This window comes from Pimephales promelas, chromosome 10 (genome assembly GCF_988280905.1).
Source record: "Pimephales promelas chromosome 10, fPimPro1.hap1.1, whole genome shotgun sequence".
NCBI lineage: Eukaryota > Metazoa > Chordata > Actinopteri > Cypriniformes > Leuciscidae > Pimephales > Pimephales promelas.
This window is the reverse complement of record NC_142778.1, coordinates 31,216,470-31,234,466: the sequence shown is the minus strand read 5'-3', so window position 1 is coordinate 31,234,466 and position 17,997 is coordinate 31,216,470. Positions and strand designations below refer to the sequence as shown.

The 17,997-nt window shown below is 37.5% G+C and overlaps 2 protein-coding genes across 4 annotated transcripts in view; one reads left to right on the top strand and one right to left on the bottom strand.

The window, feature by feature from the left end:
• plin1 (perilipin 1) overlaps nucleotides 1-17,997 on the bottom strand; it is a 95,289-nt gene that overhangs the window by 50,453 nt on the left and 26,839 nt on the right. The gene's annotated exons all lie outside the window — the stretch shown is intronic.
• On the top strand, nucleotides 1,396-13,910 carry gnrhr4 (gonadotropin releasing hormone receptor 4). The gene is made up of 4 exons (XM_039684100.2): nucleotides 1,396-1,970; nucleotides 2,314-2,997; nucleotides 8,727-8,931; nucleotides 10,217-13,910. Exons 2-4 carry the CDS (start codon nucleotides 2,449-2,451, stop codon nucleotides 10,681-10,683), a joined length of 1,221 nt encoding a protein of 406 aa, XP_039540034.1. The 5' UTR covers nucleotides 1,396-1,970; nucleotides 2,314-2,448; the 3' UTR covers nucleotides 10,684-13,910.

Sequence of the window (17,997 nt, the reverse complement as noted above, 5' to 3'; positions counted from 1 at the left end):
GTGCGTCAAACAGACTTATAGCACGCACGGAGATGAAAAAGGTATGTATGGACTTATCTAACTCTGGGGGGTAAGGTGAATAGGCTAAAGTCCCAAAAAGTCGGAGTGTTCCTTTAAAACCGCCTGTTGAATATAATAATAGGTTGCATTTTTAATAAATTGTATTACAGTTTTTTTTCCAATTGCTAACACACTAAAATGACATGCACAGCACAATTATTTAAACGGACACACAGAGAGCAAAACTTCTTCTCAAGTTTCCAGAAGTCTAAACACATTTTCTGCTTTACACACATTTTGCATTTCAAAATGTCACTTTTTAAATGCACTGAACACAGTTATCTGCATAAGACACAACAATCTGACATAAAGTCACATGTTTACCATTTCAAAACACTACCATTCAAAATGACATTACATGAGCTAATTGGCCAATTACATGTGCCACCTGGCCAAACACCTCAATAGTTAATTGTTATCACTTCAAACAGGATGTAAGCACTATAAAAACAGGGTTATACATTATTAGCATATTTTTTTCAGTCCCATGTAAATATTTCTGCTGTGCGCATGTTGCACTGACTTGTTTACTGTAGTGAAAAAATACATTACTGTAAAATGAAGTTTAAACAGCATGTGTGTATCTGCAAATATTTGTGTGCATGTGAACAATCTGATACATATTTTAGTATTATGGCAAAGCACACTAAAGATAGGTGTGCTTTTCATTATGCCCAACAGTGTGTAGTTGTTTAGGCAAATATCTGGTAATATGAATGAAGTGTGTGCCATTTCATGCAAAAGTTTGATTTTTAAAAATGCTACGTGTAGTTTCAGTTGCAATGCTTAATTTCGCAGGATATATGAGGTATTTTTCAGTTTGGGTGTGTGGTTTTGTGAATTGTGTTAAGTATTTTGATAAAACCAGACTAGTTTGCAAAATTGTGTGTTAGCAATTGGAAAAAACTGTAATGAAAATGTGTTTGAAATGTTTTGAATTTAAATATTCACAGCTTAAATATTCAACCTAAATGTCAGCCCATATAAATGCAAGCCCTAAAAATACAAGCTGGGTTAATGCATTGCATACTTTTTTTTCAAGCAAGTTAGTTCAACAGGCTGTTTGTTTCAAAAACATATTTGACATTATTTTACTTCCATATGATAGGTCTTAACCGCCAAATGTTATCGCGAGTTGGATTTGTGAATATTTGTTTGGCACAGTGTGAAATATGCGCTAACCCTTTTGTAATCTAATCTTTGTGTTTACAAAAAAAATAGGTTTGAAAATGCTAATGCAACAGTGTGAATAAAAACTGTGTTTCCTTCGGGGATGGGGGAATCAAATCCCAAGATAAACTCACCCCTTCCCACCAACGTAATTCGTCCTTTGGTTTAGATGGAATTACTGAATGTACATGGCTAAACATGGATCACAGCAAGTTCTGCAGAACACAACTGACCTACGGATGATGATGACAGTTCAAAGTCAAACTGACACGCGCAGCGTGAGCGAGCGCGGCTGTTGTCACGTGACGCGCGATGGAATTGAAGAGGCTCGCGCTGCAACAGTCTGACGCGGACATTCACACATCACTCTCCAACTGAGGTTGCCTCGTAGATACATACTGATTTATATTGTTTGAAACTTAGGCTACTTTCTACAGAATTTCCCTTTATTTAAAAAGTACTTTCTCCGCTCTCTGCTTTTTTTTTTGCTGCTAATAACTCTCTCACCAAGACTAATGTAACCTTACGAACAGGTGTCTTGTTGGATGACAGACTACTCATCTGTCTTTGAAATGTTTGAGGAGAGCTACATCTGAACTTGAAGATCGGATTTTAGAAATATATGGATGATATAAAATAACCGAGGGTTTTTTTAGACAGTGAGATGAACAAACAACTACTTATTTCAAGGTCATTGGATTTATTTGAATGCTCTGATCATTACGGGAGAAGTGCATCAGGTAAGTCTGAAAATTATTTTAATTCGAAAAAAATAAATAAAATACGGCGGCTGTTAAGTGAGTAGATTGGGACATGTTTTCGACTTGTAATGCTTACTCTAAAACCCTCAAAAAAAAGCATGCTTACATAGTGTAAACAAGCAATGCATTTAAACTTAGTAAAGGAGAGTAACCTAATCAATATCAAACTTGCATTATGATGGTACATTTATTTTTTAAATTGTTAGCATTTTTGGTTATTGTGGAATGCATTATGCTGAGGGGTCTGCCCTTAATTGCCAGTTCAATAGGCTATCTGAACAAAATACTCAAAAATGTGTTTTCTTTTTAAATCCCACTTTAGAACTGTCAAATAAAGGCGCTTTTTCCAGGTACAATCACTCTCCTGGATTCATTATCATCATGGATCGTCTGTAAACCTCATTGTGCAGCAGGTAGCCGAACGAATGCAGCAAACACACACCTTTGCTCTTCAGTAATGAGTGACAGCTCTCTGACATCTGAGAACGTCATGTTTCAGGAGCTGACTGCAGATGCTCTGAACGGCAGTTGTGACTCTACCATGCCCATGTGTAACAATGATACAGGTGAAGCGGCATTGCAGCTGCCCACCTTTTCCATAGCAGCCAAAGTGAGGGTGATAATTACCTTCACTCTTTGCGCAGTATCAGCTGTGTGCAACCTCGCCGTGCTGTGGGCTGCCAGCACCAATAACAAGCGCAAATCCCATGTGCGGATTTTAATCATGAACCTCACCGTCGCTGACCTCCTGGTGACTTTCATTGTGATGCCGGTGGATGCTGCTTGGAACATTACGGTTCAGTGGCTGGCTGGGGACCTGGCTTGCAGATTTTTAATGTTTCTAAAGCTTGTGGCTATGTACTCCTGTGCATTCGTGACTGTGGTCATAAGCCTGGATAGGCAGTCGGCCATCCTCAACCCTCTGGCCATCAATAAGGCTAAAAAGAAGAACAAAGTAATGCTGAGTGTGGCATGGGTGATGAGTTTTGTTCTCTCTGTCCCTCAGGTGAGGAGCTGCTTAAGTGATTTTTCGTGTTTTCTTTGTGTCTTATCTCATGTGCTGCATTACTCAAATTCACAAGAACCTCCAGAGTCTGGCGTAACACCCTGAATCAAATCATATAGAGAGATCAAAATGAAAGGCAGGCAGTTGAACTACTTGCCCTCTTGAGCTTAGACTTGAAATATTCATATTTGTTCGTTTTTAGTCAGATTTTAAACCACAAATGCGTTCACTCTAAATAAAAAATGTCTTTTAAACATTTTGCTCTTTTTGTTGAAGTCTGCTATTAAAACTGAAAATTCTGTCATCATCATTTACTCAGCCTCTTGTTGACCTCTCTTCCATGAAACACAAAAGAAGTAATGTACAAACTGCTTCAAGGCCGTCAGGTAGTGTGTGTGTGTGTTTAAATCATTAGTCACATTCATCCATCTTTGATCTCATTTACATTAAATGCCACTTCACAACATGCTTGAAGTCACTAATCTAATGCCATACTCTAGATACGTCAGAATGCACCAAATTTGAATATGCACATATTAAAATCACCATAAAAGACATGAAAGCCATGGCAGAAGGAAATAATGAACCTTATTGTCCCTCACACAAAGAAACTATATATGGTACTGCTTATAGAACTTGACCATTCTGCAAACCGAAACACCGCCTCCTTCTGTGTTTTACGGAAGTAAGAAAGTCATGCATGCGTGGAACAATATCAGGGTGAGTAAAGGATGACAGAATTTTTATTTTTGGGTGAACTATCCCTTTAAAGGCAGGGTATGTAGAAATTTTGAAATTAAAAAAACTTTTCCCCAAATTTGTTTAAACTGTCTATGTATACCAATACATAATTAAATTGTAAGTACTCTGAAAAAGAAAGTATACAAATCGAGTGTCTGTAGTCCTCTCAGTGCTGCAATAAACACAGCTCATTATTTCCAACCGGGATAAAAGAAATGATTGGCTGGGAGACACTCTCCGTCGCTACCATGGCGACCAGCACTGCTGCTAAAGAGCAGCCCACATGCGCGCACATGTTTGCTCGAGGAGTGGAAGAGGCACGGAAGCTAGGAAGAATCACAATTGACCTATGGCTAAGCCACGCCCTCAATCGCGATGAGCCAATCACAGTGCGCAGCTAACCCAATACCAAGCGACAACATTCTAATCTGAAAGATGAAGCCTACCCGGAAGTGCGATAAACTGCAATACATCTCAAATCCGCTAGAGGCCGGTCCCAAAAGGGAGCAAATATCCATAGACGTCATTTCACAGCATAAATTCATATGTTTACAGTTTGGTCCCATGGACTTTTATTGTAATCTTCAATATGTTCCGCGTGCCTGACAACTGTGAGGGGGGTGAATTTTTTTCGAACTTGTTAGTTTAGATCATATTTAGATAAAAAACGTATGGCAAATAAGGGCGGTTAACTTTGATTGACAGCTGATAACGGGCTGTGCCGAGACGTTTTGTCCATATTTTTTGTCCATAGTTTTTTCTTGTTATTTTAAGTTTAAAATGATCAAACGGTGTGCATGGGGTACATGCAATACATGCATCTGACACTAGGTTCCCGAGAGGCCAAGCCACATCTCAACCGAGATAAGTGTCTGCTCTGGATAAAGTTATGTGGTAGACCACAACACCAAATAAACGCAGATAAATTAAACAAGGATGTCTACATCTGATCTAAGTTAAGTCAACAACGTATTTAAACGTTATCTTTAACGTAACGTAACGTAACGTTAGGTTTGGCTAACGTTAGACGTACATTAGAAAACATTCACTTTAGCTTCTAGCTGTGTTGTACATCATGTCACTTAGCATTATTAACGTATCTGTAAATAACCGAGATAACAAATGTTAGCAATATTGTGCTGAATGATTCATGTAAATACTGTAGCACCAAATGGTGATGGCAACGATATGCGGTTTATCACGTTTACGCTGTGACCTGTTCAAAACGGTGAAGCTTTTCATCGACCTTCTCAACAATAAAGTTATTATTGGCACATGGCACCCTTTAGCGTCAATATGAGATGCAGATATATATGGGGCAGAAGGCGCCTCCTAGTGGTCTAACCCTAACCCTGCAACACACCTAAACCTACAAATACTCTGTGCGTGTTATATTGACGTTAAAGGGTGCCATGTGCGTTGGATGTCTATGCATTGGCAAAAGCGTTGTGTATGACGCCTTGGGATGAGAATGTGTTGAGTATTCTCTCTAGACCTAGAAGCTATTAGAATCAGAGCTATAAAGTGTTGCAAATTCATAGATTAGTTCAGCAATTACAGTACTGAGAGCGTTTTCATCAGAGATTTAATTTCACCTCAGATTTAACATAATGACTGGTTCAGAGGAACTCATTATGTATGATTTATAAGCTTGTTTCCTCATGTCATGAGGACCTCAATTTAGGTCCCCACAATGACACGAGTGCCCGAAACCCCACTAGAAAAACATGAATACACACAGACACACATGTCCACATTTTCCATAGACATAATGATTTTATATAGAAACTATATTCTATCCTCTTACCCTAAACCTACCGATTACAGAAAATGTTCATTTTTAGAAACGTTCAGAAAATGTTCTGAATTTTTAGATTTTTAAAAAACATAACTTAGTAATGATTAAGCAGTTTTATTCCTGATGGGGACCAGAATATTTTTTTTTGTCCCCATAATGTAGGGTACACCTGAACCACACACACACACACACACACACTCACACACAAAATAAATTATGCAATTTGTAAGTCATGCAGATGTTTTTACATTCGAAATGCTTTTAAATCAGCTCACAAATGATATTCAAACATAATATGTAAGAAAACACTTTGTGACCTTCAGTTACAAGATCTGAAATGTTCAAGATGACAGCAGCAGGAATTACCGTAGAATGACTGTTAATAAGGGGTGATTCTCAATCAGCGAATCGCGTGCACGTTATAAAACACTGCGCAGTTGAAGTAATAAATGCAGAGGTCTCTTTATTTGCCTCTCCTGATGAAGTGGAGCGTTTAAAATCAGTGTGCTTTTAAAGGGGTACTCCACTTTTTTTTTGGAAATAGACTAATTTTACCACTCCCCCGGAGTTAAACAGTTGGGTTTTACCGTTTTCAAATATATTCAGATGATTTTTTGATACTTAGTATCAAAATGAGATGAGACCAGAAACTGTTTGGTTTCTGATATTCTTCTAAATATCAGAAAATCGGCTGAATACATTAGAAAACGGTAAAACCCAACTGTTCAACTCTGGGGGAGTGGTAAAATGAGCCTATTTCCCCCAAAAAAAGTGGAGTATCCCTTTAAGTTTAGAGAAGGCAGCAAGCTAAAAGACTGAGGCTATATTACAAGTACCAAAACTCCACAGTAAAACACATTATGACTGCAGATTGTGTTTGAATGAGGTCATTTCAGAAAGGTATGATTGAAGATACAAGGTCACAGTGGGCTAAAGCGTTATTTTGTTGTCATTTGTTTTTCCAATTGTTTTTGTGAATCACTTCTGAGGCATAACCAGACAGATGGCTTTAGTCAGTGTGCCAGTCTTCAATTGGCAATCTCCTTGTCATAGATAAAATATGTAATTAGACATCTGTAGTATCTTGGAGTAACCACTAGGTGTCATTGTAATATAAGTGTTGTGTTTGATCTGGGAGACAGACATGTGATATGCTGGCGGCCTGGTGTGTGTATGGGCAAACAAACCAAGTAAAGCATTGACTCAACTTAATGAATGTAGTTGTCTACTTTATGCAGTGTAAAGATACTACATTTTTGGCGACGAGGATTGGATTGTGACAACCAGAAAAAAAAAAAAAGAAGCCTGGGACGACAACATATGGAGGATTAACCATGGCTACAGGAACTATTGGCTCACTAGCGGCATTTGATGCACACGCTCAAACATGGGAAGAGTATTCTGAAGTACTGGAGCAATTTTTCGTGGCTAATGGAATTGAAGATGAGGGTAAGCAAAGAGCTATTCTCATAAGTGTTGTGGGACCACAAACTTACAGTGTGATGCGAAATATTCTGAGTCCAACAAAGCCAAGTGAAAAGACTTTTCAGCAACTGGTAACACTGCTAAAAAATCATTTCAACCCTCAGCCAAGTGAGATTGTACAGCGATTTAGATTTGATTCAAGGATGAAGAAGCCGACAGAGACTGTGACAGAATATGTAGCAGAGTTACGTCGTTTGGCACAAGATTGTAATTATGGAGCAACTTTGGATCAAATGCTGCGGGATCGACTTGTTTGTGGCATAGATGATGATCGGATTCAGAGAAGGCTGCTCTCAGAAGCAAATCTGACATTTGAGACTGCTTTTAAAATTGCAGTAGCCAATGAAGCGGCAAGTAAAAATGTGCTCGACTTACAAAGTAAATCCAGCGTACAGGCATGTAACAGCGTCATGTATAAAGAGAGAAAACCTGATCGCTGGAAAAAGGGAGAAATGAGTGAACAAAAAGAATTAAGAGAATGTTACAGATGCTGTGGGACAAACCATAAAGCAAATGATTGCAGATTTAAGAAGGACAAATGTTATGTGTGTGAAAAAATAGGTCATATCGCCAGGGCCTGTCGTAACAAAAGTAAACAGAGTGGACCCACAATAACTGGAAGAAGTGGAAAAGGGGTGCGGCCGCATCGAGCATTTAATGTAAGTGACAATAATGACAGTGATGAATTTGAAGAAACATTCACGTTGGCATGTGTACAAACTGATGCACTGAAGAAAGTAAAACCCCTTACTGTTGAGTTAATTGTTAATGGCCGACTGATAAACTTTGAAATCGATACTGGATGTAGTGTCAGTCTTATGAGTGAGGAAATGTACAAGGTCATCTGGAAAGATTCTGAAGCTCCCAAACTGAGACTTACAAAAATCAAGTTGAGAACGTATACAGGAGAGCCATTGGGAATAGTGGGTGTGGCTGATGTAGAAGTAAAATACCAGCAGCAAGAAAAGATAATGCCACTTGTTATAGTGAAGGGAACAGGGCCTTGCTTACTAGGCCGATCCTGGCTTGAAGAGCTTCAAATGCAATGGAGTGAGATAAAGCTGGTGCAGTCGGAGATGACGTTGCAACAGGTGCTATTCCAGCATGCGGAAGTTTTCAAGGAGGAGCTGGGGACATTAAGGGGTGCTACTGCCACGCTGCATGTGCCGACTGATGCCACACCCAGGTTTTTTAGACCTAGATCTGTGCCATTTGCCCTGAAAACAAAGGTGGAGGAGGAGATTAATCGACTACTGCGGGACAAAATCATCTCACCTGTGAAGTACTCAGAGTGGGCAGCTCCTGTTGTTCCTATCCTGAAACCAGATGGCAGTGTAAGATTATGTGGTGATTACAAACTCACAGTTAACAGAGCCTCAAAATTGGAACAGTATCCCATACCAAGGGTGGAGGATCTTTTTGCTCGGTTGGAGGGAGGAAAACAGTTCACAAAACTGGATATGAGTCACGCATACCAACAAATCATCATGGATGAAAACTCCAAGAAATACTTGACAGTGAATACACAAAAAGGGTTATTCACATATAATCGTTTACCCTTTGGAGTTGCTTCCGCTCCTGCTATCTTTCAGAGAACAAATCAAGCTTGTGTAATTGCGTCTTCGTAGTTTGAATGTATTTGGTGGTTTTAAACAAGTTCAGTAGTTGTGATTGTAATCTTCTGATTTGTTGAATTCCCCCACAGATGTTTCTGTTTCACAATGTGACCATCACGGTGCCAGCCAATTTCACTCAGTGCACCACCCGCGGGAGCTTTGTGAAACACTGGCAGGAGACCATTTACAATATGTTCACTTTCATTTGCCTCTTCCTGATACCTCTGGCCATCATGATCTGCTGCTACACGAGGATCTTGGTGGAGATCTCCCGAAGGATGTCCAAAGGAAACAGTAAGTGGAGTTACAGTACATCTGAAAGGAGGCTACTGTTGCATACTGTAATGGAAATCATGGAGTAAAAAGTGGGATATTGTGCATTTGAATAAAGTGTAAAAGTAAAAATTTCCCCAAATTAAAATACTCATTTGCCATCATTCTGTCATCACTCAAAAATATGCTGTTCCAAACCTGTATTCTTTTTTTTCTTCTGTGTAACACAAAGGAAGTTGTTTTAAAGGAGTAGTTCACCTTTAAAAAAAAAAACTTTTGCTGACAATTTACTCACCCCCATGTCATCCAAGATGTCCAGGTCATTCTTTCTTCAGTCGAAAAGAAATTAAGGTTCTTGATGAAAACATTCCAGGATTTTCTCCATATAATGGACTTCAATGGGAACCAAACGGTTCTAGGTCCAAAAGACAGTTTCAGTGCAAACTGTTCAAAGGGCTTTAAATGATTCCAGGCGATGAATAAGGGTCTTATCAAGTAAAACGATCGCTCATTTATAAAAAAAAGATAACAAAGTTTAAGTTTTATAAGCACAAATGGTCGCCTTGCTCTGTTCTGTGATGCGCGAATCGTGACTCTCCTGTTCGAACTCGTTCATCAAAATGAACGAATCTTTTTTAGTCTCATTTCGATCATTCAATGAATGAAAATGAACGAGTTGACTCGGGAAAAGATTTGTTCATTTGATGAATGAGTTTGAATAGGAGAGTCACGAACGCACATCACATCGTAACCCTAACAAACTTAAACTTTGTTTTTTTAAATGAGCGATCGTTTCGATCAGACCCTTATTCATCTTGTGGAATCGTTTAAAGTCCGTTGAACAGTTTGCACTGAAACTGTCTTTTGGACCTTGAACCGTTTGGTTCCCATTGAAGTCCATTATATGGAGAAAAATCCTGGAATGTTTTAATTTCTTTTCGACTGAAGAAAGAATGACATGGATATCTTCTTGGATGACATGGGAGTGAGTAAATTATCAGCAAAAGTTTTTTTTAAAAGTGAACTACTCCTTTAAGAGTAAAAAGTCTGTGTTTTTTGTCCATACTAAGAGTCAATGGGGTCAGGCTTTCATTATATGGAGTCATAATATTCAGTTCAGATTACCTGCTTTTGAGCTCCAGACAGTTTTGTCATACAGTCATACAGTTTTGGAATAACATGAGGGTGGGTGAATGATAACACAATTTTAATATTAGTGTAAACTATCCCTTTAAGTCCAGAAAAAAAAGTGTTTGGACCATCATATATTTACTGCATATTCATAAAAATCTTCTCGCTTTTACAGTCTCTTCAAAGGAAATCCACTTACGGCGTTCCAACAGCAACATCCCAAAGGCCCGTATGAGGACTTTGAAAATGAGCATCGTCATTGTGACGTCTTTCATAGTTTGTTGGACACCGTACTACTTGCTGGGTCTCTGGTACTGGTTCCTTCCTGATGATTTAGAAGAGACCGTTTCTCACTCGCTGACTCACATGCTGTTTATTTTTGGACTTTTTAATGCCATTCTGGATCCCATCACTTATGGCCTCTTCACCATCCATTTCCGCAAAGGACTGAAGCGTTACTGTCGCAACGCGGCTGTGCTTGCAGAGTCAGAAAATAACTCCATCGTGACGGGCTCATTGAAATGCTCACCATCTCCGTTTCACATGAAAAGAGTGACCCAGACGAGTCCGGGAGCTAACCCAGAGCAGAATATGGTGAGTGGGGAAGATAAGAAGCCAGCTGACCGTAAAAACAAGGAATAGTGGCAACCCTACCAATTCAGCCTTGAAAGTTTGTCATTTGATTAGAGATACGGATGTGACAAGGCAGGTCTTGTGCTGGCTGTCTAGCTGCTCACAAGAACAATGGGACAACAACACACACTGCCTGCTCTCCTCAACAGGATGCGTCACATCTTTTGATTCATTCACTGATGAGCTGCGTAAATTACTCAAGTTATATTTAATACCCATTTATTTTCCTGATTCAGGTGATTACATTTTGTAATCATTTTTTCCCTTTGCTTAATATGCCAATCATGTTTGTTTTTTTCTGCAGATTAATTAGAACGTTGCGACTTGTGGCTTTTGTTGAAAATGTCATTTACATCAAGGGTTTTTATCTCGTACAAATTCATATTTCAGCATCTCCACCTGCCATCACAAAGGGCATCGCTCTTGAATGGCTTGTTTGTGAGGAAATTACTTTCATAAACAAATAAGATGTGTGAATTTAGCGTTTTGAGATATTACATGCATAATAATGAACATTGGTTCTTGATTAGGTTCCTGGTGGAAATGTTCAATAGTACCACTTCAGGAATCCTAAACCAGCCTCTTAATATCGGTTAATGTGTAGACTTTAATGGTATCGGTTAATGTGTAGACTTTTTATTCAATAGATTCAGAATCACAGCCTCAAGAGGTCCAGCATTTGAAGTCTGTGATATTATTACAGGGCAGCCTGATCTCATAAGAATCTATATTTCAAATGTGGCCAGGGCACCAATTGCATAGTCCTGAATGTGGCGTTTACGTGCTCGCATATAGGCTGTTATGTCGTGCAAAAAATGGATGTTTTGACAGCATCTAAAATCTAAAAGTAATTATTCATCTTTCTGAATCACTGTAAAAAATAATCCTGTAAAAAAAACGGTAAACTACTGGCAGCTGTGGTTGCCAGCGTCATATCGTAACTATACAGTATGTTACTGTTTTTGTGTTAGAGCATATAGCTGTTAAATTAAAGTTTTATACTGTAGCTCACAATACAGTATTTAGCTGTTCATTTCAAAAACAGTAACACACTGTATTTTTACAATATGATGCTTTGCAACCACAGCTGCCAGTAGTTTACCGTTTTTTTACAGGATTATTTTTTACAGTAAAAAAAGTGACTGCCTTAATTTTTTTAGTACAATCAACTTAGATGTTTGTCATTTCAACTTAAATTACATTAAACTTGCATTAAAAATTGAATCTTGAATAACCCATCAAATGTTTTTAAAATTGCTTAAATTATTTCGATGAGTTAAAGCAATATAAAAACATATTTTGTCATAACTTATTACTATTATTTTTATTACTCATTTTCATAGTTTTATAAATGTATTTGTACAGTATATTTCACACTTATTCATCTTTTTTAGCCCACCCCTATCGTAAATCTAACCACTCTTCAAAATGTTATAGAAACGTAATAGGCAGATAAACTGGCGATAATTTTAGTCACAATGTACTATTATATACAATACCATTCAAAAGATTAAGTTCAGTAAAAAAATAAAATAAAATTGTATTAGCATTAAATTGATCAAAACATTTATTTGTTTCTTTCTATTCATCAAAGAATCAGCTTTGACATCATGCAACTGCATTAAAAAAAATGTAAAACGTTTATTTTAAAATGTAATAATATTTCATAAAATTATGAAAAATTACATTTTTTTTCTTCAAAAAATCAAATAAATGCATCCTTGGTAAGCATCCTTTCAAAAACATAAAAAAAAAACTTTGAACAGTAATGTGTTTTTGAAACATACAAAAATCTTTGAAATGAGTTCAGTCTGTTCATACATATATTTTAGATGCTGTCAATACTCTAATAAATGTACAAAAAACATTCAATAATATAGAATCCTACAAAAGCCGAGAAATGTTTATGAAGAAAAAGGTTGTACTCTGGCTAACACACTATCACGTCCCTTGCAGTTGCAACAAGAACTCACTCATACGTAGCTTTAAAATGAGATTGATGCATGAGTAGTGAATGTGTTTACATCATACTTCTCAGGGAAGGTGCTTCTTTTGTCACAGGGTATTGAAGTCCAACTGGAGACTGACAAACTGTAAAGCTTTCTTTTTTTAATGTCAGGTGAATATACTGTCATCTCTGTTGATGTGATGTTGTGTGTTCTGAATCATACGTAATAATCAACATGTTTGAGAGCATGTTTCTGAGAGAGTCATGTGACATCCTCTAGTTGTGCTTCTTGTGTTTGCCGTGTCACTGCAGGGTGTAAGTAGGCCTTAATGACCCAGATTTTCAAGCTCAGTAAATGTAATAGCCCAGCGAGAATGTGTTCTTGAAAAGGAAAATGAAAGGGGGGGTGAGTCTTTTCTGTCAATCTGTCATAAGTGAAGTGAAGATTTATATACTTGCGCGTATAGTGCATTGCCATTAAGTGATCCACAGCACTTTCATATTCCATACAAATGGAAACATTAGATACACATTGAGTCTTGGAGACGCTTAAAAACATTATTTTTTTGCAGTTTAAAATGCATTTAGGTATTGTCTGCCAAATTTACTCATTATATCCATTAGGCTATATAGCTGAATAAGATTTCATGGGCGAAATACATTATTGAATGACCTGAGTATGATATGGTATTTATTATCTGAAGAAGAGGTTACTTGCAGTGTTAAAATCTTTTTTTAAATGCATGATGCCAACAGTGTGTTTTTGAGAATAAGATTTTCTTTTGTTGTGCATGATATATGATAATATTGTATTGTGTGTTATAATGTTGTCTGTTTTGGTTTATGGAGCAGTGAAAAAACATAACGCTTTAATTTACAATCCCCTTGTTTCTTTTAAGTAGCTCAAATGTGTTAGTTTTTAGTATTTATAATTTATGTTGAACATACTCATTAAGGTTTAAACAACTATATCATTATATCTAACCATTCTGATCTCACTAAATATATTGTAATGGATTCATATTCTGACATTCTTATTCATAACAGATTCTTACCTAAGTGACTTGTAATAAATGTGCAACCCGCATTAATGGCAATTAGAACGTTCATGAGAATACATAAAACATGCTATGTTAAATAAAAAGCTAAGAAACCTCTGGCTGTGAAACCTGACAGAAATCTAGCTGCTTTTACTATTCAAGTACATTCACACTTTTACATTCCCTTCAAGGTCCTTACGATGCTGGTTCTTTGCATTTTAGCCAAGAAAAACATGTTTGGCTGTAATATAGGCTCTAGAGTTTGCTTCATGGTTACTTCATGATAGATTTCTTCAGAACTTGTGGTTTCTGGGTTCTTCAAAGTGATGAGACACATGCCGTTGGTGTGAGACCCGGGTTCGAATCCACTGTGAGACACCAATGTGCAAGACACTTAAAGGGATAGTTCACTTTGAAATTAATTTTTGATATCTTTTAGCTTACCTCAAGGGCATCCAAGATGTAGGTGTCTTTGTTTCCACAGTGTTTTCAATTTTGATATTTTTAGGTCAAACCGTTCTTGTCTGTCAGTCATATAATGGAGGTGTATGGGGTCCACCTCAAAGAGCATGCACAAAGAATTTAAAATTAAACACGATTTAATGACTCGTAAATGTAAGTACACACTGATGGCCTAAGACACAAAACGAGCGGTTTGTGTGAGAAAACGAACAGTATTTATATAGTTTTTACCTCATGTAACCACAGCCATGTCCAACTGATCTGACGGCACGGGCGCTTTGGTCTGCGCATGCGCCGGAAGTGATCGCTTGCGCGTGTATGTCACTCTATGTTTACACAGAGATTTCAGAAGTTTTACCTTTCACTGTGAAGATCGAAACATATTTAGATATATCGAAATCATCTTCCACTGCGATTTCCTGTATATCTAAATATGTGCCTTCAGATCAGTTGGACATGGCTGTGGTTACACAAGGTAAAAACGATATAAATACTGTTCGTTTTCTCACACAAACCGCTCGTTTCGTGTCTTAGGCCATCAATGCGTACTTACATTTACGAGTCATTAAATCATGTTTAATTTGGACTTCTCTGTACATGCTCTTTGAGGTGGACCCCATAGACCTCCATTATATGACTGACAGACAAGAACGGTTTGACCTAAAAATATCAAAATTGAAAACACTGTGGAAACAAAGACACCAACATCTTGGAAGTGAACTATCCCTTTAGCCCCTAGTTGCTCCAGAGGCGTTTGACGTCTGACATATATAGCAATTGTAAAAAAGCGTCAGCTGAGTGAATAAATGTAAATGTATGATATCAGACAGTAAAATCCTGTTCAGTTCAAACTTGCACCTTTAATTCTAAAGCTGTCTAGAATCTTTAATTCGAACTGATGATAAGCTGAAATGTCAGTGGTACAGTTTTCATGTGATAAATGTAAATGTGTCTTGAAGCTTTTGTTCAGGGACAGTTTAAGTGACGACTGACAGCTGGGGTTTAATTCAGTGTAGGTGTAGATCTTTATTACTGAAGTGAGTGACAGTGACACAGCTGATAAAGATCAATTTTGAAAAGACAGAAAACGTATGCAACGTAAATGGAAATGTGCAACAAACGCACCATGACCTGTCACAAAATTCTGATGGATTTATAAGATGATTGAACAGATCTACTGCAAATCTTTAAATTTAAATCACAAATTATTTTGGGCAGGCTCAAAAATCGTATCTTCACGCCATCCAGCAGTCTGATATTTTCTAAAATATTCATGTCAACACGAAGGGTATGTTCACACAACAACCATGACAAGGATGTGCGCTTGTGCTCAATTTGAACATCAATGTGAAGAAATGCATCAGCTAAATAATTTAGGATGTAATAAAAATCCAACAGAATACAATAGCCTATAGTTTCTCTTAAGATTTCATTCTTATCTTGCCCTCGTATTTTAAATGGAGTTTTTTTTGTACAACCTACGCCACTTTGGCTTGAACTGTGGGGATTGTAAAGCACTTTTCTTTGCTAAGCTGCTTTTGAGCTTTTTGTAAAAGCAGCATACACACAATAGAAGTTTGAATTGAATTGAATTATTGTTCCTTCCCACAACCTCTTTTCCAGGGCAGATATTTGTGCACATTAAACAGCAAGGAGTCCAATGTTAAGAGAGGAATCTTCTAAAACATTACATAACTTAAATCAAATTCCTTATTTTAAGTTATTTTTATGTGTAAAAAGAAGAAAAAAAACGACAAAGACTTAGCAAAATGGCTACTGCAGGCTTTGAAATCTTTGAAACTCACATGCAAGATCATATTTGTGTTTTGGGAAAAAATCCTGTTTTTCTTCTCAGTATCAAATGCCCAAAAGCCTTAATTATAGAATAACTCAGATAGCGATGGTTTTTAGGTTGGTTCTAGGGTGAAGTCTTTGAAGGTGTCCAGTGGGAAGGGTTCACAGAGATTTCAACTTACTTCATTTTTTAAAGAACCCTTTTAACTAATGTTTAGCAATGAGCATGTATCCGTCATACTTCTTTTAAAGATGACCTACCAATTTCTTTTTCCGAACTGCCTAAAATAGGGGATGGTTCGAAGCTTAGTTGAGCTGTATTAGTATAGTGTGTTGAGATCAAAGCATACTGGTCCAGCTGACCAATCAGAGTACAACTGCCAATTGGGACTAAACAGAGCGTTACAAACAGACTGGGAAGAGAGGTGCTGCAACAAAAATAAGTAAAAACCTATCAAGACTGTAAAAGAGCATAGGCTAATATGGTTTCTTTAAGAAGGAGTTTTCTCATTAGTACTACTAATTTGACAAAAAGATAGGAACAAAAGTTAAGAAAGCATGGCTATATCCATACTTTCTGTTTGTACATAAATAACTGCACATTTCAGATGGGAGAAGACCAACTGGACACATAAACCAAGGCAAGGAGTCTGCTCACAAACACAAGGTGCACAGCTGGAGCAGACACATCAACAACTCAGAAAACCACGACTGAAGATTTCGGGAGGGACCCCCTTATATCCAGACCGTCTTGACATCAATAGCTTGATTGTCACCTCTTTTAAGTCTTTCAATTACCAGGGGATCATAATTCATCCAAACATGAAGTCTGTCTCTATGTGACAAAAGGCTCAATACAAAGATTTATTTACTGTGCGTATAGTTTCTGTGACCTATTGAAAAAATTCAATCTGTTGTAGGATTTAGTGGCTTAGTGTACCTCATCCTTGACAAGACTGTCTTCCTGTCAGCTAAAAGCAGAAGTTTTATGGAAGTAAGCAATATAATTTTGTTTACATATTACAATGCCTTGCACAAGTATAAACACCCATTCATTTTTTCATAATTCATTTTTTTTGTCACAGCCTTATCCGCTTTATGACCTTTTTTACATCAGTCTACACTACCATAATGCAAAAAAAAGAAGAAAAAAATGAAAAGATTTTTGATAACTGCAAATAAATGAAAAAAGCAATGAAGCCAATCACAGACATGTTTTAAGATCTCTTGAACGCAGTGGCCAATCAGTGTTGTTTGTTCAGCGTTGCTTGCGAATCCTTGCATTAACAAAGTCTAGACACAATAAAAAGAGTTTCATTGTGCAGTGTAGACAACTTTATTGATTATAATAGAACTTTGCGAGATCGTGAACAAGAAGTTCAAACAGCTAATAATGGGTTGCTGATGTTACGCAAACCATGTTCTATGTCAAGATAGAAAACGGTTATTTTAAATTGTAATAGATTTATTTCAAAAACATTAAAAAAGACCTACCTCAAACCTTTGAATGCTTTCGAGTGTGTGTGTATTTTTTTTTCTGCCCTTCTGAGTATAAAAACCTTTATTAATACATCAGCCCAACATCCTTCACATTACATTTTTGGAGAAAGTGGGCGATATATCCTACCCATTACTTTTCTCATCACCTGGGGCTCAAAGGATAAGGAGGCGACCCAGTGCAGGGCTGTGTTTGGGGCACTTGTGCGGAAAGGAAAGATCCTTGGGAAATTAAAAATGACTCAACGGAAGTAGAATTGAGAAAATCTACAAACCAACTTTGAACTTTTTAAAAGTATGGTATAGTGAAAGTGAAGTAAAGGCCAAGTATAGGCCCAATTTGTCCTCTGCATTTAAGTCGTCAAAGTCAAACACTGGCAACCATTCACTGCTGAACCTGGGGAGCAATTTGGAGTTGAGTGTCTTACTCAAGGGGACCTCAGTCATGGGTTAAGGGTGGAAGAGAGCGCTGTTCATTCACTCCCCCACCGGTATTGAGAATCAAACAGGCAATCTTTACATTACAAGTCTGACTCTCCAATCATTAGGCCATGACTTCCCAAGGCTACACCAATTAAAGAC